The sequence below is a fragment of the Ochotona princeps genome, chromosome 15 (assembly GCF_030435755.1).
Source record: "Ochotona princeps isolate mOchPri1 chromosome 15, mOchPri1.hap1, whole genome shotgun sequence".
NCBI classification, from domain to species: domain Eukaryota; kingdom Metazoa; phylum Chordata; class Mammalia; order Lagomorpha; family Ochotonidae; genus Ochotona; species Ochotona princeps.
In genome coordinates, this window is record NC_080846.1 from 6861137 (window position 1) to 6886410 (window position 25274).

Here is a 25274-nt window from a genome sequence, read left to right on the forward strand (position 1 = left end):
CCCGACCCCGCCGCGCCAGGCCGGGAGCGCCGGCGGGAAACAGGAAGCAGGGGGAGGCGCGCGGCCGGACGGCCGGGAGGAGGGCGTGCGGGCGGACGTGCGGGGCGGCTGGCCGGTCGGACACTGTCTGTCCGGGCCGCCGCGGTGATGTTGGGGGGCCCGGGCAGCCCCGGCGGCGGCCACGGCCAAGGCCACTGCGAAGGGGACGGAGCTGGGGGCGGAGCCGGGGGCCCCGAGGGCACCGCCCCCCTGCGCCGCCGGAGCCGCCGCCCGAGCGCTGACCGGGGAGCCCGAGGCGGCGGCGGCGCGAAGGGTGAGAGTCGGTCGCGGGGCCGTGTGGAGAAGGGGCCCCGGCGGCGGCGCAGCCTGCAGGCGACGCCCGGAGCTGGGATCGGCAGGCGCACCCGGCTCCCCCGGCCCTCTCCCCAACTACCCCGGGGAAGAGTGCCCCTGCTAACCTACCTCACGCCCCTCTTTCCTACAGACCCTGAGGACGCAGCCATGCTGGGCCGGACTGAGGCTGGGGAGGCCGAGGAGGAGGCCGGGGCCGGCTCAGGGTCCGAGGCGGAGGAGGACGCGCTGTGGGAGCGGATCGAGGGTGTCCGGCACCGGTTGACGCGCGCCCTGAACCCGGCCAAGCTCACGCCGTATCTGCGCCAGTGCCGGGTCATCGATGAGCAGGATGAGGAGGAGGTGCTGAGCACCTACCGCTTTCCATGCCGTGTCAACCGCACCGGTGAGTCGCAGCCCGGGATCCTACCGTGTCCCCGAGGTGCACACAGTGCGCACGGTCCTGGAGCTCGGGCCAGGTGGGCTCTGCTCACCTGCCTGGGTCTCCGCGTGGGTTGAGTGGACTAGTGGGGAATGCCCGCCTTCCTGCTGTCTGAACCACCTGAATGGCCCCAGTGGCAGGGCTTTGGGGTTCCCTTTCACTTCCTGTGCTGTGGTCTGCCGGTGCAGGCCACGCCTCGCTGTCTTCTGGTATGGCATCTTCCCCATGCCCTTTGACCTCTTGCTTCTGTCTGCCCCCTTCCTCTGGGTCCTTGGGACCATGCCAGCTTTGCCATGGTCTCCTCACCCACACAGTGGGCCAGAACTGGCGAAGGAATGAAGGACTAATGGTGGAATTTCAGGCCCTGGCTAGTGGAAGTATTTTGTCGTGGGGAGTGGAGGCCAGCCGTGGTGTTGCAAAGGGAGGCTGCTAGCAGCTAACACAGACCCCACCTTGGAGGGTTCCTGACTCCAGATCTGGGAGGGGACCAGGGCAGCTGAAGGAGAGGTGTGGCAGTCAATACCTGAATAGAGTTCCTGGCTCCTGACTTAAGGCCCGTAGCCCACCCATCCTGGGCATCTGAGGAGTAACCCAGCCAGGGGGCACCCCTGCTGTTTTGCCTGTCTCGCTCTCCATGCCTAGTAAACATCTGTCTGCCTTAAAAGAGTGGCTAATAACAAAGAAAAGGCAGGCGGGGTTTACCGGCCTACATCTTTATGTGTGTGTGTGTGTGTGTGTGTGTTGGGGGATGGGGTGGGCAGGGGAAGGGGCTGTTGAAGTTTAAGTGCCATGGAGCAGAGCGTGTGGAGTGCTTGGCTCTCTTGGTCAGGCCAACTCTGGGCTCACTTCCCTGATGTGTTGGGACAGGCCCCTGTGTGTGTGACACCAACTCAGAAAAATCTTGGGGTTGTGGGCCCTGGAGCCTGGTGGGGAAAGCAGCTGGGCATGGCAGGGGAAGCCGTCCCCTTGACTCTTGGTGAAATCCCCACCCCTGCTCCCTCCCAGGGCGCCTGATGGACATCCTGCGCTGCCGTGGCAAGAGGGGCTATGAGGCCTTCCTGGAAGCCCTGGAGTTCTACTATCCAGAACATTTTACGCTGCTCACAGGCCGGGAGCCGGCCCAGCGCTGCTCCATGATCCTGGGTGAGTGGCTTTCCTGTTGAACAGATGGAGAAACTGAGGTGCAAAACGTCTTGGGCTGCTGCCTTGGGGTGGGGGTGAGATCCCTCAGGTGGCAGAGGGTGGGGCTGGCATTCTGGTTAGCCTGAGCTCAGAGCCTGTGTGGTTGTTTGTGGACACCCCATGTCTGGCAAATGCAGCTCAGAAGTGGCTGTTTAAACATACCCAAGAGACGCCAACCCACCTTAGGGTCCAAGGAGGAGGTTGTACTTTTTCTGCAGCTGTGCCTGGGCATGTCTCCTTTTGAACTCTGCCCATTCACATGCGTGTGAGATGGGCTGCACCACTAATGTCAGGTGTGCATTGCACATGCCTGATTCTAGCACCGATTGTAGCTATCTCTGTTAACGCTTGTTGGAAGGCTGTCTCACGCTCCTTAGTGAAGTTGTGACATAATCCGCATAACCCCTCCCTGGTTGATATCCATCTGGGCTGGTTCCGGATTTGGATTTGCCACGTTGCGAAGATGCTGGGAGCATTCTTATGTGTTTGTGTCTTTGTACAAATTGTGTCATGGGAGTGGGGAGCTGAAAAACAGGGATGCTGAGAGTCTGTATTTTACAGCCACTGCACCTGTTGCGAATGGGAACCTGTGTTGTACCTTCGTGAAACCCAGAATCCAATAGAAATGTTTTTGCCAAAATAATAAATGAAAAAATAAAAAAGAAAGGAATGTTTTCTTCAGTCCAGGGTCTGGAAGGTGACTTTACTATTCTAAGTTTGTAGTTCATTGAGTGGTGTTTGTATTTAGTAAATGACCAATTAAACGACTTGACCTTCATGGGCCTCCCGTTTTCCTGTCTTTAAAATTAGCACAGGGAGGGCTGGTGCTGCAGGTAGAGCAAGTCAGGTCTGCAATGCCAGCATCCCATGTGGGTGCTAGTTCATGTTCTGGCTGCCCCACTTCCAATCCAGCTCCCTGTGAATGCACCTGGGAGAATCAGCGGGCCCTGGCCCAATTGTTGGAACCCCTGCCTCCCATGCAGAGACCTTGAAGAAGCTTCTGGCTCCTGGCTTCAGTCTGACCCAGCCATGGCCATTACAGCCATTTGGGAAGTGAACCAGCGGATGGAAGATCTTTCTTAATCTCATTGTCTTTCCTTTTCTCCATCTCTGTGGTGTTCAAATCAATCAGCCTTTTAAAAATATCTCTGATTGGTGTAATAATAGTATTTACCTTACAGTGTTGTCATGGAGATGCAAACAGTTGACATTTGTGTCTAGCACAGAGAATGAAGTTAACAACCATCAGGCCTGATACTGTTGCTGGAGGCTAGAACATCTTTGCATGTTTGTTGCCATTTTTATTTCGAGACTTGCTTATTATAGTTTGCCGCCCATATTTTTATTCTGTTGTTTGCCTTTTCCTACGGATCTGCCTGGAGCTGGCTGTATCGCACTGGAGCCCTTCTGTTGCTTTGTCTCCATTCTGTGGCTTTTTCTCTTCACAACTTTGTTACAGCTTTGGCTTTGTGCAAGTTTAGTTTTTCAATGCATTTGCTCACCCTTTATCTTCTAGTTCCTGGAGCTGGTACCTGGTGGAGGCAGGGCTTCTGAGTAGCCCATATGACCAAAGTACAGACCAGAAATTCTCTTGGCTCTCACAGCATGAGTTTGTCTATGCAGGCTGCTACTCTCCCCTCACCCCCACTCCACTTGTTGGAGTGAACCTGGCTCTCTGTTCTGGCCATTGACCTGGCTCTCTGTCCCTGCAGATGAGGAGGGGCCTGAGGGCCTAACTCAGTTCTTGATGACCGAGGTGCGGCGGCTGCGGGACGCCCGCAAGAGCCAGCTACAGCGGGAGCAGCAGCTGCAGGCACGCGGCCGGGCACTGGAGGAGGAGCGGGCCGGGCTGGAGCAGCGGTTGCGGGAGCAACAGCAGGCGCAAGAGCGCTGCCAGCGGCTGCGGGAGGACTGGGAGGCCGGCAGCCTGGAGCTGCTGCGCCTCAAGGATGAGAACTACATGATCGCCATGCGTCTGGCCCAGCTCAGTGAGGAGAAGAACTCGGCTGTGTTACGTAGTCGAGACCTGCAGTTGGCGGTAGGCCCTGGGGCTGCGTCCGTGGTGGGGCTGGGTGGGGAAGAGGAGTGGCCTTGGCCAACTAGCCATCTGGTAGCTGGCTCCTGGCATGTTCTTTGGCTGTGGACAGATACTTCTGCTGCCCTGGGTCTCAGTTTGCCCATCTGAGGTCTGGGGTTATGGAGTACTGTGACCTCATGGCTGTGATGCTCAACTGGGGGTGAGTTTGATGGGCCGAAGCTTTTGGCTGTATCTGGGAACATTTCTCATTGTCATGGCTGGACTATGGGGTGGTACAGATCTCAGGTGGACAGAGTCCAGGTGGGGAGTATCCAAGCTGCCAGCCATAGAAGGCTGGTTAAATCATTGCATCTGGCTCTGCCAAGGCAGCTGCAGGTGGCACCTGAAATCGAGTAAATCTATAGCAGGCTAATTGTTTTTAAATGAAGATTTATTTGTGTATTGGAAAGGTGGAATTACAGAGCAAGGGAGAGACAGAAATCTTCCATCTGCTGGTTCACTCTCCAAACGGCTGCAGCAACCAGGGCTGGCCAGGCCAAAGCCAGGAACCTAAAACTCTATCCAGGTCTCCACATGGGTGCAGGGTCCCAAGTGCTTGGGCCATGCTCCATTGCTTTCCCAGGTGCGTTAGTAGAGGACTAGATTGGAAGCGGAACAGCTGGGGCTTGAACTGCTGCCCATGTGGGATGCCGGCCTTGAGGGTGGTCGCTTTACCCTCTGTGCTACCTCATTCCAGTTTCTGGTTTTGTCATGCAGATACTGAGGCTTAGGTGGGTGAAAAGCTTGCTGCTGGTCCAAGCCAGGGGGTGGCACAGCTTGGGTTTGGACGTGGTCTGCCTGGCGTGGGTGCTGCCCTCCTCTCCCTGGCGCTATCAGACTACTCCTTGGCTGGCTGGCTGGCTAACGGCATTTTTCTTAATCCTATCTCCCAGGCAGCAATGCCAAACTGCACTTTTCTGGCTTCTCATTGGGATTTAACGTGGGGATTACACTGGTATTTGACTCTTCAACGCATTGTCCTGAGGGTTTAATGAGCTAATCTCTGTCAAAGGCTTCAGGGTGCCAGCGGCACACAGTAGGCACTTTCTGGCCTCGCTGTGCAAGGTGCAGCAGAGCCCAGGACTGTGGCTTCAGTGTTGTGTGGAGCAGTGTTGTCAGGAGCCCACGTGCTGGCTGTGGGGGTGGGGGAGCCCCGCTGTGCAGGAACCTGGGCATGTGCAAGCTGGGTGGTTGGTGTCCCCCCGGGGGGAAGCCCTGAGCTGGGGTGTGGAGCTCATTTTGGGTGTAGGTCACTGCTTCTGCTGTGCGCTGGTGGCTGGGTTGTTGAGTGACCAGAAGGCCATTGTCTGAGGGGCTGCCTGGTGTTTGCTTTCTTTAGTTCTATATCTGAGAAGCAGAGAGAGAGTGTGAGCTTCCTTTCCTGCATGCCTGCAGCAGTCAGGGCTGGGCCAGGCTGTAATAAGGAGATAGGCTCTCCTTCCAGATCTCCTGTACAGGTGCAGGCCCCAAGCACTTGGCCCATCTTCTGTGGCTTTCCCAGGTGCGTGAACGGGGAGCTGAATTGGAAATGGAGCAGCTGGGACTTGAACTGGCATCCTGTACCCATTTGCAGGTGGCAGTGACTTAGTCTGCTGCTGCACAACACTAGCCCCAAGGTTGAGGGTTTCTGAGGTCCCAGGCCCTGCTCTGCTGCTCGCCATTAGCATGGCAAAGGTCAGCCTTCCCTCTGCGTGACTCAGTTTCCTCATCTTTCCAGCAGGGGTCATGGGCAAAGATACTCCTCCTCCACTGCAGCAGGTTCTACCCTCAGTGAGCACCCCTCAGTGAGCACACCCTCAGTGAGCACCCCCTCATTGAGCACCCCTCAGTGAGCACTTCCCCAGTGAGCACTCCCCCAGTGAGCACCCCCTCAGTGAGCACCCCCTCAGTGAGCACCCCTCAGTGAGCACCCCCTCAGTGAGCACCCCTCAGTGAGCAGACCCTCAGTGAGCACCCCTCAGTGAGCAGACCCTCAGTGAGCACCCCTCAGTGAGCACCCCCTCAGTGAGCACACCCTCAGTGAGCACTCCCCCAGTGAGCACACGTGAACATTCCCTTCGTTCTCCATTCTCTGGCAACCTTTTGTGCGTGCATGCTGGGGATGGGTACTTCTGTGTACCCCGTTTCTGTGGAAGAAACTGAGGCATAGAAAAGTTTGCACTTTTCCTTGTCCCCAGATTGAAGACTTTGTGACCTTGCTGTTAGAGCTGTGGAGACATAGAGGGTGGCAGGGGAGGGAGAGTGGGGTCCCCTGTCTTCTCCTGCGGGGGTCCCCGTTTCTCTGCAGCAGACATAGGGCTTCTGTGAGGTTGGGCAGAAAGCAGCCTGTTGCTCAGAGTGGGTGGGGCACCTCCCTTGGGGGTTGCTGTAATTGTGAGTTGGGTCTCCACAGTGGCCACTGCTTGGGGTTGTGGGGGGCTGGAGGGACTCAGGGGACACCTGGGGAGGGCTGTCTGCCAGTAGGCCGGTGGTGTGGCCGCTGTTTCTGAGGTGAGTGGTGGAATGAAGTCAGTAAGATTTGCTCTAAACTCGGCCACTGTAGATTTACTTCTTTTTATTTTTCCACAAAATAAACCAAGATATTGCAGGTGGATGTGAGCAGCCCTAGGCTAGGCAGCTTGGGTTCCATCCCTCTGTGGACAGGTGCGTGGTGGCTGATTGAATGTTGTGTTTTATAAGGTGCAAATTTAATGAGCTGTTATTTCCAAGCAACATAAACCAAAGGCCCGGACGTTGTAATTTTGTGCTCAGTGAGTTGGTACGCCTGGATTAAATGCCTGTTTCCTGGTGGTGGGGCGAGGACTCCACAGGTGTGCCGCTGCTGTGAACTCCTCAGGGAAGCCGTGGCTGCAGGAGATGGTGGTGTGCGGCTGTGGGTGCTGGGGTTGTGTGCGGGGAGGTGTATGCGTCGGGGGAGGTGGAGGGCGTGGCCCTGCTTGTCCTTGAGCCAGCGCTGTTGTCAGCCTCTGGCGGCTCACAAAGCACGTTTTGTGAGTGGAAAGGAATGTGGGAGTCATGGATTTCTTCGAGTCTCTGGCGGAGGAGGAGTGGAAAGCTAATTAGCGGATGGACCTGCCTCCGCCTCCAGTTCCTTGTGTGGGGAGTTGGGTTTGTGCCATTCTAGGCTCTGATGCCTGAGGGACTGGGGCATTCCTAGGGCACCAGACACTGGCACAGCTGAGGATGGCCCCAGAGGTCACGGGGAGACCTTTGCCCAACAAAGGCTTCTTTTTACTGCCTGCGTCCTGCTGCTTCCCTTATCACCCATCTGGCCACCTCAGACCCCACCACACGCACCTGGAACATGACCCTGCCTGAGAAGACTCATAGCTCAGCAGACCAGTCATGCATGGCAACCCTTGGCCTGGCACACTCCCGCTCCCCGTGCCAGCCCCCAGCCAGGCTCTGGCTGCACTCACAGAACGCGTGACCCCTCAGGACATGGAGGTGTGACTTAGAGTGGGGCAGACAGCTCAGTCAGACCGGTGGTAGCTCCACAGCCTGCCTGTTTGCTGACAGCGGCCTCTGCCCGTCCCTGTCTGGTTTGAGTCTTGCACTGATTTGGGGAGTGGGGAAACTGAGGCTCATGGGAGAGAAGAGATTCAGGGTGACAGAGCCCAGCAAGTTGTCCAATTGGACTCGGAACCCTGGCCGGGCAGGTCTCGTGGGGGACAAACCATAGGATGTGGCTTTAGAGCTGAGGTCATTAGGGATTTTCTTTTTAACGATTTCTTTATTTGAAAGGCAGAGTTACAGAGAGAGGGAGAGAATCTTTCATTTACTTGTTTACTTCCCAAACAGCCTCAACAGCCAGGGCTGGGCTAGGCTCAAGCCAGGAACCGGGAGCTCCATCCGGGTCTCTAACATGGGAACAGGAGCCCAAATACTTGGGGTATCCTCTGCTGCTTTCCCAGGCACATGAACAGGGAACTGGATTGGAAGTGGAGAAGGCAGAATTTGAACCAGTACCTATAGGGGATGTGGGTGCTACCGGTGGCAGCCCAACCCCCTGTGCCATAAGACTGACCCCAAAAGTTTCTGAAGGAAGAATTGGGTACAGATAGGCTTGTGTGGAGCTGGAGATCGGATAGGAGGGGACATGTGGTTGAAAGGCAGATGGCATAGACAGATCTTCCATCTGATGCTGATCTGAAGCCTGGAGCCGGTAGCTTTTTCCAGGTCGTCCATGTGGGTGCAGGGTTCCAAGGAGTTGAGCTATATTTCGCTGCTTTCCCAGACCACATGTAGGGAGCTGAATGGGAAGTGGAGCAGCCAGGAATAGAATCAGCTCCCATGTGGGATGTTGGCACTGCATGATGAGGGATTAGCCTGTTGAGCCACTGTGCCAGCTCAGATTCACTTGTTCTGAGGCAGTTGTTGTCATGGTCTTCCTCCTCTTTACCTTTTTCTTTCTCCTTCTCCTCCTCCTCCATTCCCCCTTCCCATCATGATAATCCTGGGCTACATTAATGACGCTTGGTGTCAGAAGTGTGTGTGTGTGTGTGTGTGTGACCAAACTAGCAGTGATGCCACTCATTTATCTACCTGTCTTTGAAGCAGGTGCCCCCTGGGGGTGGTGGCCTTGGCCTTGTGGCCTTGTGGCCTTCGTTCCTACTCCTTATTTGTGTCCTCAATGCTCTGCTTGTCCCTTCTTTGCTGGCCAATCCAGGGAGCCCTTCTGCCTAGTGCCCCCCTTTTATCATATGCACATGCCCAGTGAGCTTGCCGGAGCTACCAGCTGCTGCTTCTCTGGCCTAACCCCTATCTTGGGCCCCAGGTGGACCAGCTGAAGCTCAAGGTAAGCCGGCTGGAGGAAGAGTGCACGCTGCTGCGCAGGGCCAGGGGGCCTCCTCCTGGGACTGAGGAGAAGGAGAAGGAGCTGGACAGCGTGGACCTTGTCTCTGAGCTGCGTGCTGAGAACCAGCGGCTGACGGCATCACTGCAGGAGCTGCAGCAGGGCCTGCAGCAGGTACTGGGGCCTGGCTGTCAGGTGTGGGTGACCCCTGCTTCTCACTAGTCCTTCTTAGGCGTAAAGGGTCCGAATCCAGCAGTCTGAGATCTAGCCAGGGGCCTTGCCGTCCCTCTTGTCTAAGCTGAGGGTCCTTAGCAGATGTTGTTTGGTCCAGGGACTTGTGCATCTGAGTCAGGGCTGAGTGCTTCCCCTATTCTTGGGATTGTAGAGGGGCCCGTGGCCCTGGCAAGATGGACGTCTCCATGGTCTGGGTGGGCCTGGAGCTTGCCTGGTATCCTGTGACTGGGATTGACAGCATGGGTGCTTCCTGGCTAGGATGCTTTTGGGTTTGGGGTTCTTGGTGGAGATGGGGGACTGGGGCAATGAACTTGGGCCCAGGGCCTTCCTGTCTGGGCTCAGTCCCATGAAGCCCCCTTGTGAGGGTCATGGATGGAGGCCTTGGGAATGACCTGTTGGGTCCTGCGTGCTGGGTGGGAGCTAGCAAGAGGAGTGGGCCTGGTTCTTGTTTAGAAACAAGAGATCTGGCCGTACTCGCCCAGCCTGCACTCCTTACCTCATAGAGAGCCCAGGTATCCCCTGGAGGGCAGTCAGGGTCTGCCAGGGCCACACCCATATCTTGGTGGGGATGGGAGTGAGGGTGGGGTAGCAGGTCCAGGCCTGCGCCAAGAAGGTGGAGCTAGTGGGTGGGGGCTGAGGGCAGTGTGTCCCCCCGCCTTCCTCCCCATCCCCAAGGTGGGCCCTGGGCCAGCTGCTGAGGTGGTCCTGAACCCTAATCTCCAGGAGGCGAGCCGGCCAGGGGCCCCAGGCTCCGAGCGCATCCTGTTGGACATTCTGGAGCATGACTGGCGGGAGGCACAGGACAGCAGGCAGGAGCTGTGCCAGAAGCTGCTGACCGTGCAGGGGGAGCTGCAGTGGGCCGAGGAGCTGCGGGACAAGGTGGTGACCCCCTCATCCCATCTGCCCTGACCTTCCCCCTCCTCCCTCACCCCTGCCGACAGCCCTTAACTGCCTGTGTTCATGCCTGGTGCCTGTGGGTGGGAGGGACCTCTTTGTGCATGTCTGGCAGTCTTCCCGGGCACCTGTTGATTGCAGGTGCTGTGTCAGGATTCGGGCATTCCTTTGTTCTTATACTGATGGAGGCTTCTGGGTGCTTGAGACACATCAGTGAATATAAAGAGGTCTTGCTTTTGAGGACCATGACTTTGGGCCCTGGGGGACCAGCAGTGTGGCAGGCAAATGGTTAAGTGGCTAAGTCCACAGGTGAGACCAGGGGCAGAGTGGGCTCAGGGTACAGGCTGCAGGTTCCATGGGGAGGCTGAGGCTGAGGCTGGCCCTGCATGGAGGCCTTTGGTGCTGTTCCACCCATTTTACACATGAGGCTATTGAGGCCCATTGAGGTGAGGTCTGCATTCCTGCTGAAGAGGTGGGCACTTGTTCCTGGGGCTCAGGCCTCTGTCCTCTGACCTGCCGGCCACAGGCTGGTTTGCGTTTCCCATTCCCGGACTTGGGGTCTGAGCCTATACACTGGCCCGCAGTACCTGCAGGAGATGGAGGACCTGCGGCTGAAACACCGCACATTGCAGAAGGACTGTGACCTCTACAAGCACCGCATGGCCACCGTGCTGGCCCAGCTGGAGGAGATCGAGAAGGAGCGGGACCAGGTGAGGGCTGGCCCACGGTGTGGTGTCAGGGCCTGGTACACCGCCGGCTGTTTGGCAGGTGGTGGGTGGGGCTTGATTCCTGGATTCTCCATCAATCAGGATGCAGTGACGAAAGCCTCAGGCCCAGAGTAGGTTCCTGAAACCTTTTATTGATTGAACTTGTAAAGACTTATTTTTTTTTTTTAAAGATTCAGTATTTGTTTTTATTTGAAAGTAAGAGTTACAGAGAGAGGAGAGATGGAGATCTCTCATCCCCTGCTTGACTCCCTAAATGGCTACAATGACCAGGCCAAAACCAGGAGCTGCTTCTGGCCTCTCACATGGGTGCTGGGGCCCAGGGCTGTGGGCCATCGTCTGCTTTTCCCAGACTGTAAGCAGGGAGCTCGATCGGAAGTGGAATAGCTGAGACTGGAACAGGCACCCATATGGGACAGCTGGCACTGCAGGTAGAGGGTTGCTTGTTGTGCTACTGTGCTGTTTCCCTGTTTATTTGAAAGGCAGTGTCAGAGAGAGAGAGAGAGAGAGAGAGAGAGAGATCTCCTATCTGCTGGCTCACTTCCAAATGACTGCAAGGACCAGGGCTGGTCCAGGACAAAGCCAGGAGCCTAGAACTTTATCTGGGTCTCCCATGTGAGTGGCAGAGGCTCAAGCACTTATACCATCCTCTGCTGCTTTCCCAGGTGCATTAGCAAGGAGCTGGATTGGAAGTAGAGCAGTTGAGACTTAGACCAGCACTTCAGTGTGGGATGCTGGCGTTGCAGGAAAACATTGTAAGATGAGTGGAGCAGGTGCATCCAGGGTTGTAGACATGAATGTCAGCAGTGCACTGAATGGTGTATGTGTGTAGCACAGCTCAGCCGTCGTGTGCTGGGCGTACCAGCCTTGTTCCCCGGGCCCCTCTGCTCACCTGAGCCCCTGTGCCAGCTGGGTAGTTAGGCCTGGCATCCTTGTTTTCTGCACCTGAAGACAGAGCTGACACAGCAGGTATTTGCAAATATTTGCTGATGAAGAAGATCTGCCAAGACTGATTCCCAGTGCCTGGCACCCAGGCCCTTGTCACTTGCTGAGACTGGAGGCAGTGGGGAGAGCTGATGATCCTGGGCCTGTTCCTTGAGGCCTCGTGGGCCTCCTGGATGAGGTTCCTCATATGGGGGAGGGTAGGAGGATTTTGTCCTTGACCGCATTTCTGTCTTGGTAGAGGAGTTCAAGTCTATACACTGGAGTGGGCCTTGAAGTGGCAGCGTGTGAATTTGGGTTTCTTCCCTGGAATGTTCTCATACTTTGAGGTGAGGCCTGGGAATCTTTTGTCACCAGATTGTTCCCAGCCACACTGGGTGCCTGGCACCCAGCTCCCGCCAAGGCAGTGACTGGTGGCTGTGTGTCTAACGCTCGGTGACCTGGTCTTTGTTGTGGGCAGCCACACTTAGGATGCGGTGGGTGGGACTTGGCTCCTCCAGGGAGGATGCTATGAAGAAAGCATCTGGTGAGCCTGACATGATAGTTCAATTGGCTAATCCTCCCCTCCAAGTGCCATATAGGTGCTTGTTCATGTCGCAGATGCTCCATTTCCCATCCAGCTCTCTGCTTGTGAAATCAGTAGAGGATGGCCTAAAGCCTTGGACCCGTATATCCATGTGGGAGACCTGGAAGAAGCTCCTGGCTCCTGGCTTTGGATTGATTCCGTCCTTTGCAGTGAACCAGGGATGGAAGATCTTTCTCTCTGTCTCTCCTTCTGTCTGTAAATCTTCTTTTCCAATAAAAATAACTAACTAACTAACTAACTAAATAAATAAATAAATAAATGCACGTGGCATCCAGTAGGTTTCCTTGAAGTGTTTTATTTATTTGTTTATTTTACTTGTAAGGGTTACAGACAGAAGAAGAGAGAGAGAGAGTTAGTTGGTGGGGGGAGAATCTTCCATCTGCTGGTTTGTTTCCCAAATGTTTGCGATGGCCAGAGGTGGACTGGTCTGAAGCCAGAAGCCAGGAGCTTCTTCTGGATCTCCCATGTGCAAAGCCCCAAGTGCTTAGACCATCCTTCACTGCCTTTCTGAACTGTTAGCAGTGAGTTGGATCAGAAGTGGAGCAGCCTGGACTCAGACCAGCACCCTATGGGATGCCGGCCCTGCAGGTAGGGGATTAGGTTGCTGTACCACTGTGCCAGACCCCAGAAATGTTTTTAAGTTGTTCTTGGTGAGTTGGTGAGAGTGGGAGCTGCTGCTGGGTGGTGTGGTTCAAATCTGTCTACCTGGTTGCGGTAAGTGATGGGTACTTGTGTCGAGTGGTCACATGCAAAGATTCAGTGAGCTGATAGCATGGTCCCAGCACAAAGTGAACAGCCATTTGATCGCAGCTGCTCCTGTGACCGTCCCCATCTTCATGATCGGAGGCTGGGGGAAAAGCACAGCGTTCCCTCAGCTGCCCGCCTCCTGCTGCTCCCCCTTAGGCCATCCAAAGCCGGGACCGCATCCAGCTGCAGTATTCCCAGAGCCTCATCGAGAAGGACCAGTACCGCAAGCAGGTGCGGGGCCTGGAGGCCGAGCGGGACGAGCTGCTGACCACACTCACCAGCCTGGAAGGTGCCAAGGCACTGCTGGAGGCACAGTTGCAGCGGGCCCAGGGCGGGTCCTGCCTCAAGGTGAACAGAGGGACCTGGGAAGGTGCCCAGCTGGGCCCTGCTGGAAACCTCAGCTGGGTTGGGATGCTCTGTCCTATGCTGGGAGGGTATGGCTTGGTGAGCAGGGTGGGGCCTGTGGGGTTCTGAGGTTCTGGGGTCACTCCCTTAGGAAAGCTGGGTTGCCAACAAGTGGGATGCAAACCATGGCCTCAGAGACCAGCTAGTCCTGTCTGCTGTGGACTTAAGAGCCCTTTAGAGACCAGCCAGTCTCATCCACTCATTGCAGGGGGCCCAGAGAGGGTCAGGGGTTTGCTGGAGGTCACACAGCCACCAGCCAGTGTGGAGTGACCCCAAGTTCTTTCTGAGTCTGACACTGGCTCCTCTGTGGCGGCCAGAAGTCATCTTGACTTTTGTCTCTTGGGTTGCACAAAGGTGAGTTCATCGTTATTTTCTTAGAATTGTGTCTGTGGACTGCAGTAAACCTGTTAAAAACTGCTAAAAAAGAAATTTACCACCCACTCCCCCTCCCAAAAAAGGTTAGCTCAGTGGGCTGCATGTTAGAGGCAATGGGGTGTAGAAAAGAACTGTTGTGAACCTGACTTTTGCTTGTTAAATCCTCAGTGTGCTTTTTAAAATAAAGATTTTATTTACTTACTTGAAGAATTGGGAAATGAGAGAGAGATCGAGAGATCTTCCAACAGCTGATTCCCTCCCCAGATGGCTGCAATAGCCAGGACTGGGCAAGGTTAAGCCAGGAGCCAGGAACTCACTGGGCATCTCATGTGGGTGATAGAGACCCAAGCACTTGGGCCATTCTCCACTTGGTTTTCCAGGTGCATTAGCAGGGAGCAGGATTAGAAACAGAGCAGCTGGGACTCGAACTGGTGTTCCTGTTGGGTGCTGGCGTCCTAGGTGGAGGTTTAATGCACTGCCCCCTGAAGTGCTCGTCTTGTTCTGAGCTCTACCCGCTTTTCATTGCTGGAGAGCCCCGGCAGGTTAAGCCTTCCTCCTTGTGGCCTGTAACTGAGTCACAGCTCTCCGACTTCTAGAATGTGGCACAGTCCTGCCTCAGGGCCTTTGCACATGCTGTCCTGGCAGCTGGGACCCTCCTCCCAGGCTGTTCCCACTTTTCCTGGAAAATGCTGATGCTGCCAGGCTGGGTGGGGCTCAGGAGGACTCCATGTCCCTAGTACTTGCCTGCTGTTCTATGGCTTGAGGTCATTTTGTTCATCTCCCTGCTGGGGTCCAGCTGCTCTGCCTGTATAGTCTGGGAGCCCATGAAGGCAGGGATCTGGCTGCTCATGCCCTGGCTCTTTTTCCCTGGACCTGGTGCAGGGCAGGTGCCCAGTAAATGGTTTGGCTGCCTGGGCCAGCATGCCTCACCTCCTCTTTTCTCCTCTTCCTCTCCCTTCCCAGGCCTGTGCCTCTTCCCATTCCCTCTGCTCCAACCTCAGCAGCACCTGGAGCCTCAGTGAGTTCCCCTCCCCGCTGGGAGTTCTGGAAGTGGCCGGTGATGCAGCTGGCACGGGTGGCTCTGAGCCCCTCACCTCGGTAAGCCCACTCCACCTCACCCCAGAGATTGGGGTCAAATGCTGATAACATCTAAATCATTCCTAATATGGGGTGCATGTTGGCTCATGACGCGATTTTGCAGATACATTGAGACCCCAGGAGACCAAGCACCTTTCAAAACATAAGTATCTGTATTAGCCAAGTAGGTAGCTTCCATCTGCTGGTACGCTCCCCAAATGCCCGCAGCAGCCAGGGCTGAACCAGACTTAGGCCAAGAGCCTGGAACACCATCTGGGACTCGCGCCTGGGTGGCAGGACCCTGGGTACTTGAGCTGCCACTTGCCTCCCCGGGTGTGTATTAACAGGGAGCTGATTTGGAAGCAGAACTGGCACTTGGGCCAGAGCACTCTGTGACAGCATACAGGTGCCCTCAGCTGTAGCTTTAACTTCCAATTTCTTCTCACGGATTGTGTTGTGTATGTCCCAAGTGACTGCTGTGCCCAATAGCTGCCCTACCACGCACCTTCTTTATCTTACCCTGGACTAAGGTGGTACAGGCCTGGGAGCCACTCACCCCATGTCAGCCTGCAGCCCACTCCGCTGCTTCAGAACCCAGGTGTCTTTATGGCACGGAGACAGTGCTGGACAGTGGGGTGACCAGGACCCTGTGGTGTCATTACAGGAGGAGGCCACGGACAGCGAGAAGGAGATCAACCGGCTGTCTATCCTGCCCTTTCCCCCCAGCGCCGGTTCTATCCTACGGCGGCAGCGCGAGGAGGACCCTGCACCCCCTAAGAGGTAAGCAGCCTAGGGGGACAGGCAAGCAGGGCCCAAGGCAGTGAGGTCCCTTGTCCTGAGTGGCTACCTCCAGTGTCCCCAGTGACACCTCAGTGGATCCAGGCGACTACCTCCCAGGCCCCCTGCAACTCCCAGGAGGGACTGAGGTCAAGGATTAGGGCAAGCCTCGAAGAGGAATCGCTGGAGGTCAGGCCTTGAAGTTCATCACCCCACAAGGAAGCTGACCCCATGAGGAAGCTGGTGCTTGGGGCTGGGGGATACAGAAAACTTGCCCAAGCATTGGTGGCAAAGCTGGGCTGAGTCCTGCCTTGCAGGTGTGCCCAGCCCTGTCCTCCACAACTGCTTCCTCTGTTCAGTTCCCTTTGATTTCCACGTACTGACCAGAGAGAAGCTGAACCCTGGGGGGCCGTTCCCACCCTAGGCTTGCTCTGTGTCTGCTGTAAGTGGGTCATGATGGGGGGGTCACTGGCTAAGTTGCATGGCACAATTCTGAGCCACAACCCACAGAGGTGGCAAATGAGATAAGGGCTGAGAGGTCCAGAGAAGCTTCCTGGAGGGGTGGCCTCCCTGCAGAAGCCAGCATACTAGCTTCTTACCCTGTGAGTGTAGGGGCTCTGCGAGCTAGGGACTGTGGGACCTTGGTGGGCAGGGTGGGGTGTGGGTGGGAGGAAGGAGTGGGGCCGAGTCTCACTGGACCTCCTCCTCTGTCCCACCCTGTCTCCATGCAGGTCCTTCAGCAGCATGTCAGACATCACAGGTGACAAGGCCGGGAACTGCACGCAGGGTTGGGCCGGGTAGGGTGGTGGTGATGAGGGTTTTGCAAGCTACCAGAGGCCTGGGTCACCTGCTCTGCCCTGGGTCTGTGTCTGCACTCACTGAGGCCCCTGGGATCTGGTGCAGTCCCTGGGTCTGGTGAGCCCAGAGCCGTTCCATGCTCTCCTCCCTGGCTGTGCAATGATAGGTCACCCTGTTACTCAGACGCCCAGCCTCCAGGGAGTATGAGGGTCCCCCTGGCTGGGCTGAGGGTTGGGGGAGGAGGGTGTGCCGTGTACCCCTGGAGCTTCCAGGACCTGGGCTGGGTCGGGCCTTAGCCCTGCTCACGGGGCTGCACCATTCCCAGTTCCCCAGCTTCTCCTTTCCCTTCCTCCCCAGGGAGTGTGACACTGAAGCCCTGGTCCCCGGGTCTGTCCTCCTCCTCCTCCTCTGACAGTGTGTGGCCTTTGGGAAAGCCAGAAGGTCCCTTATCCTGGGGCGGTGGCCTGGATCTCCTCAACAGGTACTGTGGCTGTGGGGCCTGAGGTGTTGGGCCTGGGCTCCCAATGACCGGAGGTGGAGGAGACCTGGCGGGGTGGAAGGGGCGGGGCGAGGTGGAGGGGGCGGGGTGAAGCAGAGGGGGTGGGGCCAAACCTGGCCCAGCCACAAGGTCTTCAGATACTGACTGCTTGGACTGGGGAGCTTGTCACTCCCACTTGCCACCTGTGTGGCTTGACCCACTCACTTCTCCCTGTGCCTCAATATTCTCATCAGACAAGGGCATGTGCTTTTATGTAGCTCTCTGTGTGTGTGTGTGTGTGTGTGTGTGTGTGTGAAGCCATCAGCACATAGTAGGTGCTTAGTGCACAGTAGGTATCAAGGATAGGTTGCCCTTGTCCCCCCCCTCCCCGCCCCCACTGGTGCTGCCTGAGCTCCCAGCGGGACCTGGCTTTCCTGCTGAGCTGTGAGCGGAGCTTAACTCTCCCTTCCTCGACTGCCTGCAATGGAAACCTCCCCTCCCTCCTCCACACAGAATGTGTGGCAGGTGGCGTGCTGTGTGTTGGCCTATGGTGGTCCCTGTTAGGGCCAGTGGCTCTCAGAAGGGCTGGGGTTCAGGGTCCAAGGCTGGTAGCAGTGGATGGAGAGCGGCTGTGGGCAGCGAGGGTGGCTGGCCAGGGAGGCACCTGCGGTTTGGCAGAGGGGAGGGCAGAGGGAGGTGGGGGCAGGTGGCTGGGCCGAGCCAGAGCCGGCTCTCCAAGTCAGGCTGGGAATGTGGACTTTGGCTTGTCCACCCTCGGCGTCCTGGAGCTCTCTGCAGCTACTGGCTGCTGGGCCACAGTCGGTTAAGCTCGTCTCTGTTGTTTTCGAGGAGAGGGTGGAGGCCCAGAGAGGTTTAACAGCTTGCCTGAGGCCACACAGCTGATAAGTACCCCAGCCCAGGTCTGCATTGTCTTAGGGTTTGCAAGGGGGTGTGGGCAGCACTGAATGTTTGCTCTGGAATGTAGAGGAGGCTGGGCCGAGGGACAGGTCGGACTACAGATTGGGGTGGCGTGGGGCCAGGGGAAGCAGCTTGGTTAGGTTGGCGTCTGGGCCCCTGACCTCCCCCGCCCCCACCTCCGGCCACCGGGAGCCTGGGACGACAGCATTGTGACATTGTTTGTGCGTGCGCAGGACATGGTTCTGGGGGAAGGGGTGGAGGTGCCTGCCTTCCTGCCTGCCTCAGCCCTTCCTCAGGCACAGGCTGCAGCAGGGCGGCCTGGCGGCTGTCCAGGGGGCTCCAGGATACAGAGGAGGGAGGGAGAGGCTTGGCCCAGCCCCACAGTCAGTCATGCTCATGTGGCACCACCTCCGTTCCTGGGGCGGAGGGCGCCAGGGAAGGAGCACTTGGTGCGGTGGGTGGAGGGTAGAGGGAAACGGGGGGCGGGGGGGGGGACAGGGCAGAGCTGGAGGTGAGAGGCCTGGGTAGGGGCCTGGTAGAGAGCAGGCTTGGAAGCCACTTGCCTTGACTCCAATTCTGGCTCTGTTGCTTTGTCCCAGGGCTCAGGCAAGTCAATTTCCTAGCACCTCAGTCATCTGTTCTGTGAAATGGGGTTATAATAGTGCCTGTCCCCTAGGGTCATTGACAGAGTTCTGATATCTCTTCTTCAGCAATAGAAATGTTTAATGTACTTGAGAGAGAAAGATCTTCCATCTGCTAGTTGACCCTCCTCCCCCAACAAATCTGCAACAGCCAGAGGCCAAAGCCAGAAGCCCCAAACTCCATCTGAGTCTCCCACGTGGGTAGCAAAGACTCAAACGCTTCAGCCATCGCCACTGCCTTCCTGGCGTATGTTAACAGGAAGCTGGAATAGGAAACTGAGTGGGCCAGGGACCCAGGCACTCTGCCTGCATGCCCTAACTGCTGTCCTAACTGCTGTGTGGGACAGCAGCCCCTAGGCTCCATCCAGCAGCGCCAAGCCTGTGCCGAGGGCTCTGCCCCTGTGCCCCTATGTGCTCCCAGCTGCTCCTTGTGGCTGGGGTTGTTCAGTTCCCAGCACTTGGGGGGGCTGCTGTTCTCAGTCCCATTACACAGATGAGGACTGTGAAGGCTCAGTGAACATTAGGAGTTTGTCCTCAGTCCCAGGCCATTGTTATTGCTGCTTCTGGCTGTGCCTGCCTTTGTCTGCCCAGGCTGCTTCTGGCCTCAGGCTCCTGGGGTGTTCCCCTCCTCTGAACCCTCACCCCTGCCTTTCATCTCCTGCCCTCCCCCAGTCCCTTTGCTCTTCCTCTCCTGTCTTTTGTGGGGCCTGGGGACAGGTGATGTAGGCTGTCAGGGTGCTGGTCCCCTGCCCTTGCTCACCTCTCCTGGGCTGCTGCCTCTGGGTGCTCCTTGGTGCTTGTCTGCCACTCCCAGCGGTGCCACCCTTGGCAGGGTATGCCTCCTGTTGCCTCAGTCTCTAACTAATATGGGGGCGATGGCCCTGCTGGCTCAATCCTAGGAGGAGTTAGAGAAGGCAGCCTTCCCTCCTCTCATCTCCACCGGCTTGTCTGCTGGGCCTGGGCGCAGGGTGCTGCCGCCTGGACCCTGGTCCCTGGACCCTGTAGTCCTGCAGCTTTTCCGGCAGCGCTCAGTGTTGTTCACTCTGGAGAGTCTAAGCTAGATCTTTGGGTGGCACGGGGGAGTTAGTAGTAGGCGTTGGCAGGAAGAGCCCTGGCGGGGCTGGGGTTCACCAGCCTTGATGTCCCAGTTCCATGGTGGTGGGAGCGAGGTGTGGGGCAGGCTTGGGGTGGGCAGGGCAGGTCTGGGAGGCAGGACTGGCCACTTGTCTGTGCCTTGGAAACCACAGCCAGTGAGAGTTGTCCTGGCCACACCACTAGGAACCCCAAGAACTGAAATCACATGGGCTCATGGCATGGCTGGAGGGGTTGGACGAGGCTGAGAGCTGGTGGCTCAGGCAGGTCCTCTCTGGGTGGCTTTTCTTAAACTTTGCGGAGGTTCCTTGGAGCCAGAGAGCCCTGAGCATGCATGCCTGCCTCAGAGACTGCAGTTTGCTGTCCCCAGGTGGGCAGGCAGCTTGCTGCTTAACACGAGGGCCACTCGCAGCCCTGTGTCCTGATTTTCTTGTCCACCTGCTCTTCTACCTGGTCATCCTGAGGACCAAGCCACAAGTGACCAGTTCATTTGTCCACGGTCAGGGCATGTTTATCTGTGTTCTGCCATGTTTTGCCAGCCACAGGCCCAAGCCAGGCCTCCTGACTCTGCAGGGCCTGCAGCCGGCCCTGCCCAGGGGTGCCCCAGCCTCTCCACTCTGACTCTCTTTGTGTAGACTGAAGGACAGGGGCTGAGATGGGCCCTCTTGGCCCCAACTTTCCCACTCTCCAGAGGGTATTGATGGGGTTAAGTTCCCTGCAGCCTCCCCCACCCCAGGCTGGCCGCCCCTCCCACATGACTTCCATGCTATAACCAGGGCCTCACGAAAGGGACCTGGGGTCAGCCCGGTCCCCTAGGTCCTCACCGCATTTCATCCAGGACCCTGGCTTGCTTTGCACAGTGGCTTCTGTTGCCCCGTGGGAGCAAGGCTGGTTCCAAGGCTCTTTCGGATGGAGAAGGGAACACCGGAGTGAAGATGAGGAGTATGGGCCAGGGTGGAGCAGAGGGGAAGGGCAGAGGCCACAGCAGGTGCAGTGGCCCTAAGGTACAGCCAGGGCATACCTGGGGAATGGAGTCACTGTGGTTTGTCTAAGAATGCTGAACTGAGTCACAGGACCCACAGGCCTCTATCTCCCCCTCCCCCTTCTCTCTTCCCAGATCTCTGGCCATCCGTGTGTCTGGCTGGAGCCCTCCTGGGGGACCCGAGTCCCCAGACAAGGGCTCAGACTGCCTGCCATTCCTTGGAGACAGATGGTCTGGGGCGGTGGTGCGCAGGGTGCTGTCTGGGCCAGGATCGGCCAGGACTGAATCACAAGAGGTAAGGCAAACTCCGCCTCCTGAGCTGGGAAAGACTGACAGTACCAGGGCAGATCCTGGCTGGCTGGGGGCATCCTGAGGATGGAAGTGGGGTTTGAGTTGTGGGGTGTGGCTGCCCTGTGAGTGATGAGGTGCACTCACCCCCACACACCCAGTCTTCCTCCAGCCCTGTCCGTAGGAAACTCACTTTGCATTTCCTCACAGCCAAGGGCTGAGACAGCTGGCCATGAGGGGGCGTGCCTGGAGCCAGAGGCCCAGCATAGAACCCTGCCTTGGAGCCAGTGGTCCACACTCCCCTCCCTGCGGGACTCCCAGGGTAAGTGGGCCCTGGGGACTCTCGTGAGTCCTGAAAGATCAGAGCTGATGTCCAAGAGAGGGCTCAGCCAGCAGAAAGTGAGGCCAGCAAATAGTGCTGGTCGGCTGGCTCCCAGTAGTGCTGTCCAAGCATGCTATCTGCTGTGAGTGGCTGGCAGCAAAGGGAGAAACTGGGCGTATCCCTAGTGGCTTGGTGACCTTGGGAGCTATTGCTCGCTTGTAGAAGGGGCAGGTGGGCTCCTGGTAGCTGCGACCTTGGGAGTGCCAGACCTGACCCCTGGCCTTACCACCCTCCTCCTCTTCTTGCTTCCCCACCCAGCTTGCCAGTCCTTCCATGAAGCCCTTGATGCCTGGGCAAAGGGCCCAGGGGCCGAGCCCTTCTACATCCGAGCCAACCTTAGCCTGCCCGAGCGGGCTGATCCCCATGCCCTGTGCGTGAAAGCCCAGGAGATCCTGCGGCTGGTGGACCCTGCATACAAGCGGCGGCAGGAGTGGTACTGTACGCGGGTGGACCCCCTCACACTGCGGGACCTGGATCGGGGCACCGTGCCCAATTACCAGAGGTGAGGCACTGCTGGGAGCCAGGGGCCAACGGCATGGGGTTCGCTGCCCTTCCTGCACTGTGTTCTCTGGTGAGGCCCCGCCTTCCCTGACAAATACACCTCCAACTCTCCCTCCCACAGAGCCCAGCAGCTTCTGGAAGCCCAGGAGAAATGTCTGCCCTCTAGCCGCCACCGAAGTCCCCGGAGTAATGTAAGCAGGGTGGAGCAGGCAGGGGAGGAGCAGAGGGAGCCGTAGGGGCGGGCAGGGGTGAAGAGAGAGCTTTCTTTGGGAGCCATGGAGCAGAGAGGGCAGAGAGGTCCCTTGGTTACTCTGCTTTGGGACTTGATCACTCATGTGCTGTGTACACCACAGAGCAGGGGTGCTCACTGCCCCAGGCAGGTGATGGTTGATGGGCAGTGCTCAGAGGCGGCTGCAGTCATGTCCCCTTTCTAGGCCTGGGTAAGCCCCCCGTTGTGCCCCTAGGCGGAGGGAGGCCACTGAGGGGACCCTTGAGAGTCATGGGAGGCAGACTGCCTGAGCTGACTTGCCATCAGCGGCAGGTGTGACTATATGGCAGCAGCTTGCTCATGTCTGGGCTGGGGTGGCATTCTGTGCCCATCAGTGATGCGGACAGCTGGCTCACTGCTCTTCCCACCCCAGCTCACACTGCCTGTTTCCTGGGAGGGATCCCAGAATTCGTCTCTCTGGGGATCTTTGGCTCTCTGGCCTCTATCTTCCCATCGTGTAGTGGAACCTTAGTCCCGTGTAAGACTCCCACAGCCTTGCTTCCCTGGGCTGCCCAGATTGGTCACCCTCTTCCCAGCCTGGGGTGCTGTGCTGGGCCACCTCTCAGTGTCCCTGGCCTGCGGTGGGACCCCCTTTGCTCCATTCTCTCCTCGGAGTGAGTGGGGCTGAGTTCTCAGGTGCCGTTTCTTTCCTTGCACGCCCACCCTCCAGCTAAAGAAGCGAGCCCTGGACCAGCTACGGCTGGTGAGGCCCAAGCCGGTGGGGGGGCCCACAGGGGACTCCCCAGAGCAGCTGCTGCTGGAGCCCTGCTCAGGTGAGCGCACAGGTACCAGGGTTGGGGTTTGGGGATCCCTTGGCCTTGGTGATCCTTCTGGTCTGGAACAGCTTGTTGTGGTAGGTGGAGGTGCGGTAAGGCAGGGGCCTGAGGGATAGGTGCCCCCTGGTGGCAGGAGACCACGTGGCAGGTGCCTGTGTGGGACTGGACTGTGGAGCCTGTGTGAGTGTGGGCCTGTGGTATAGCTGTGCTCCCACACGTGTGTGTTGGCAGGGGTTACAGGACCCCACAGCAGTGGGGGGAGGCCTCAGGCCAGATGAGGAACAAGGGGCTCATGGGAGGAGTCCTGGGTGGCTGTGGGGGCAGTGGTTAGGGAAGACTTCCTGGAAAAGGGAATGCTAGAACTGGCACGTGCGAGTTGCATGCCAGCTCTGAGTGCATTGAAGTTGGCCCGAGGACCCCTCATGGAGTTTACTGTAGCAGGGCTTGGACAGGGGCAGGTGCTGGCAGAAAAACACATTCAGGAGCAAGGGAGGGGTGTGTCAGGAGTGCATGCCAGGGTCCCTGCCCATGTGGTTTGGCCTTGAAGGGAAGCTGGGTCCGGGGCGGGGGGTTGACCCAGGTGTGCAAGGGCCCTATGATTGCAGGCAGCGGAAAGCAGGACTGAGGTGGCGGTGGACTTCTTGGGGCTCCCCTGTGCAGGGCTGCATCTCCGTCTCTTGCACTGGGGCTATGGCTCCTCCTCCCAGAACCTGGGAAGTTCCAGGATCTGGTTGCTGTGCAGAGAATGACCTGTAGGGGGCAGGGATGAGACAGGAAGCTCAGGGAGGAATCCCAGTGAGGGCAGCCTGCAAGGGTGTGTATGTGTGTGCATGTGTGTGCTCGTATACACAGCAGCACTCAGGATGGATATATGGAACACTAGCAGGGCAAGGCTGTTGCTTATAGCCGGAACCCTGCCTGTACCCTCGCCTCTCTGGCCCCCTTCCCTGCTGCAGAGCCCGAGCGGAGCCTGAAGCCCTACAGCCTGGTGCGGCCGCTACTGGTGTCTGCCCTGCGACCCGTGGTGCTGCTGCCCGAGTGCCTGGCACCCCGACTCATCCGCAACCTGCTGGACCTGCCCAGCTCCCGGCTGGACTTCCAAGTGTGCCCTGCGGGTGAGCCTGCATCCCTGGGAGGGGAGGGTCAGGGGTGGGGGAAGGGTTGTTCTGGGCAGCCAAGCCCATGGCTCTTGGTGGTTAACTCTCTCCTTCTCCTTGTGTAGAAAGCCTGTCTGGGGAGGAGCAGGGTACACCATCAGCGCCTGGAGCCCCCAAGGCCCGGCCTGCCACCCCTGGCCTGGGTGGCAGGATCCGTGCCATCCAGGAGTCAGTTGGGAAGGTAGGTACGGGGGCCAGTGGTGGGGATGGGACTGGGCTAGAACAGGTGGCTCCTCTCCTGGGTGTGAGAGCCGGAGGCCAACCCTGTTCTGCTGCTCATGTGGTGCTGGGGTCCCCAGGCAGACTCTTTCCTTGCTGTGGTCTTCAGTTTTCCTCACCTGAGACATGGGTGGGATAGGGCCCTCAAGTGGATCACAGGCATAGGGCTGTCTGTTCCTGCTCTTGTACTTGCTTCTGTCTGGGAGCTGACGGGGCTGTAGGTGGTAGGGTGGGTAGGAGATATGCCACATGGACCTTCCTCCAGGCCACCAGAGTGCCCAGGTCTTCCATTCTAGGTTCTCTGCTTGCTGCCTAGACACCTGCTGGGTGTGGGGGGTGGTGAAGCAGGACTTGGCAATGGGAGCCGTGACATGGGTCACCTGGGTTGGGCAAGGGCCTTGGGGAGGCCGGGAGTACAGTGTGCCTCCCGCTCCTCCAAGCAGAAACACTGTCTGCTGGAGCTGGGCGCGCGGGGCGTGCGGGAGCTGGTCCACAACGAGATCTACCCCATTATCATCCACGTGGAAGTCACCGAGAAGAACGTTCGTGAAGTCAGGTGCGGCGATGCCCGTGGCTCTTGCTGTCTCCACCTGTCTGTGTGTGCCTCTTCTCTCATGGCCTCTCCGTGGTTTCTGCCATCTGCCTTGGGGGTGTGGAGAGGCCCCTTCCTGACCACTGATGCCCCATGTTCTCTCTCCACAGGGGGCTGCTGGGCCGGCCAGGCTGGCGGGACTCGGAGCTGCTGCGTCAGTGCCGCATCTCGGAGCAGGCGCTCTGGGGACTGCCTTGTTCCTGGGTGCAGGTGCCTGCCCACGCCTGGGTTCATGCCGAGGAGCTGGCCAAGGTGGTCCGTGGCCGCATTCTGCAGGAGCAGGCCCGCCTCGTGTGGGTGGAGCGAGGCAGCAGCCGAGGCTGTCAGAGCAGCAGCGAGGCCTGAGGGAGCCACGCCCTTGGGTGGCATCTGGACTTTGAAACCTCACTTCATACGTGGCCCTTGGGAGCCCACGGGGTGTGGTGCTCGCTGCTCAGATCCCCTGCCACGGAGGCCAAGTTCTCACCCTGTGCACATGGCTTGCACACCCAGGTTCTCACGTGCAGGCTCAGGTCTCTCTGGTCCCTGCCCCAGGCCTCCCATGTCTTTGGCCTGTTTCCACAGGAAAACTCAAGGCTGTGATGTTTCTTGTGT

At 58.0% G+C, this 25274-nt stretch overlaps 1 protein-coding gene across 1 annotated transcript; it reads left to right on the top strand.

Moving 5' to 3' along the window:
• On the top strand, positions 1-25212 carry CARD10 (caspase recruitment domain family member 10). Its single transcript, XM_004589528.2, has 21 exons — positions 1-313; positions 485-736; positions 1778-1915; positions 3667-3992; positions 8809-9000; positions 9784-9939; positions 10539-10664; positions 13111-13302; positions 14698-14832; positions 15476-15591; positions 16320-16348; positions 16744-16867; positions 20633-20792; positions 20996-21107; positions 21426-21669; positions 21790-21859; positions 22607-22709; positions 23669-23827; positions 23935-24050; positions 24532-24644; positions 24791-25212. Exons 1-21 carry the CDS (start codon positions 148-150, stop codon positions 25023-25025), a joined length of 3264 nt encoding a protein of 1087 aa, XP_004589585.2. The 5' UTR covers positions 1-147; the 3' UTR covers positions 25026-25212.
• Positions 25213-25274: the final 62 nt, after the last annotated feature.

Excerpts from the sequence above, each read along its gene's own strand:
- CARD10 (XM_004589528.2), top strand. The coding sequence starts at position 148 with ATGTTGGGGGGCCCGGGCAGCCCCGGCGGCGGCCACGGCCAAGGCCAC. Across the intron at positions 314-484 it reads AGGCGGCGGCGGCGCGAAGG|ACCCTGAGGACGCAGCCATG; the intron begins GTGAGAGTCGGT and ends TCTTTCCTACAG. Across the intron at positions 21,860-22,606 it reads ACCGAAGTCCCCGGAGTAAT|CTAAAGAAGCGAGCCCTGGA; the intron begins GTAAGCAGGGTG and ends CCCACCCTCCAG.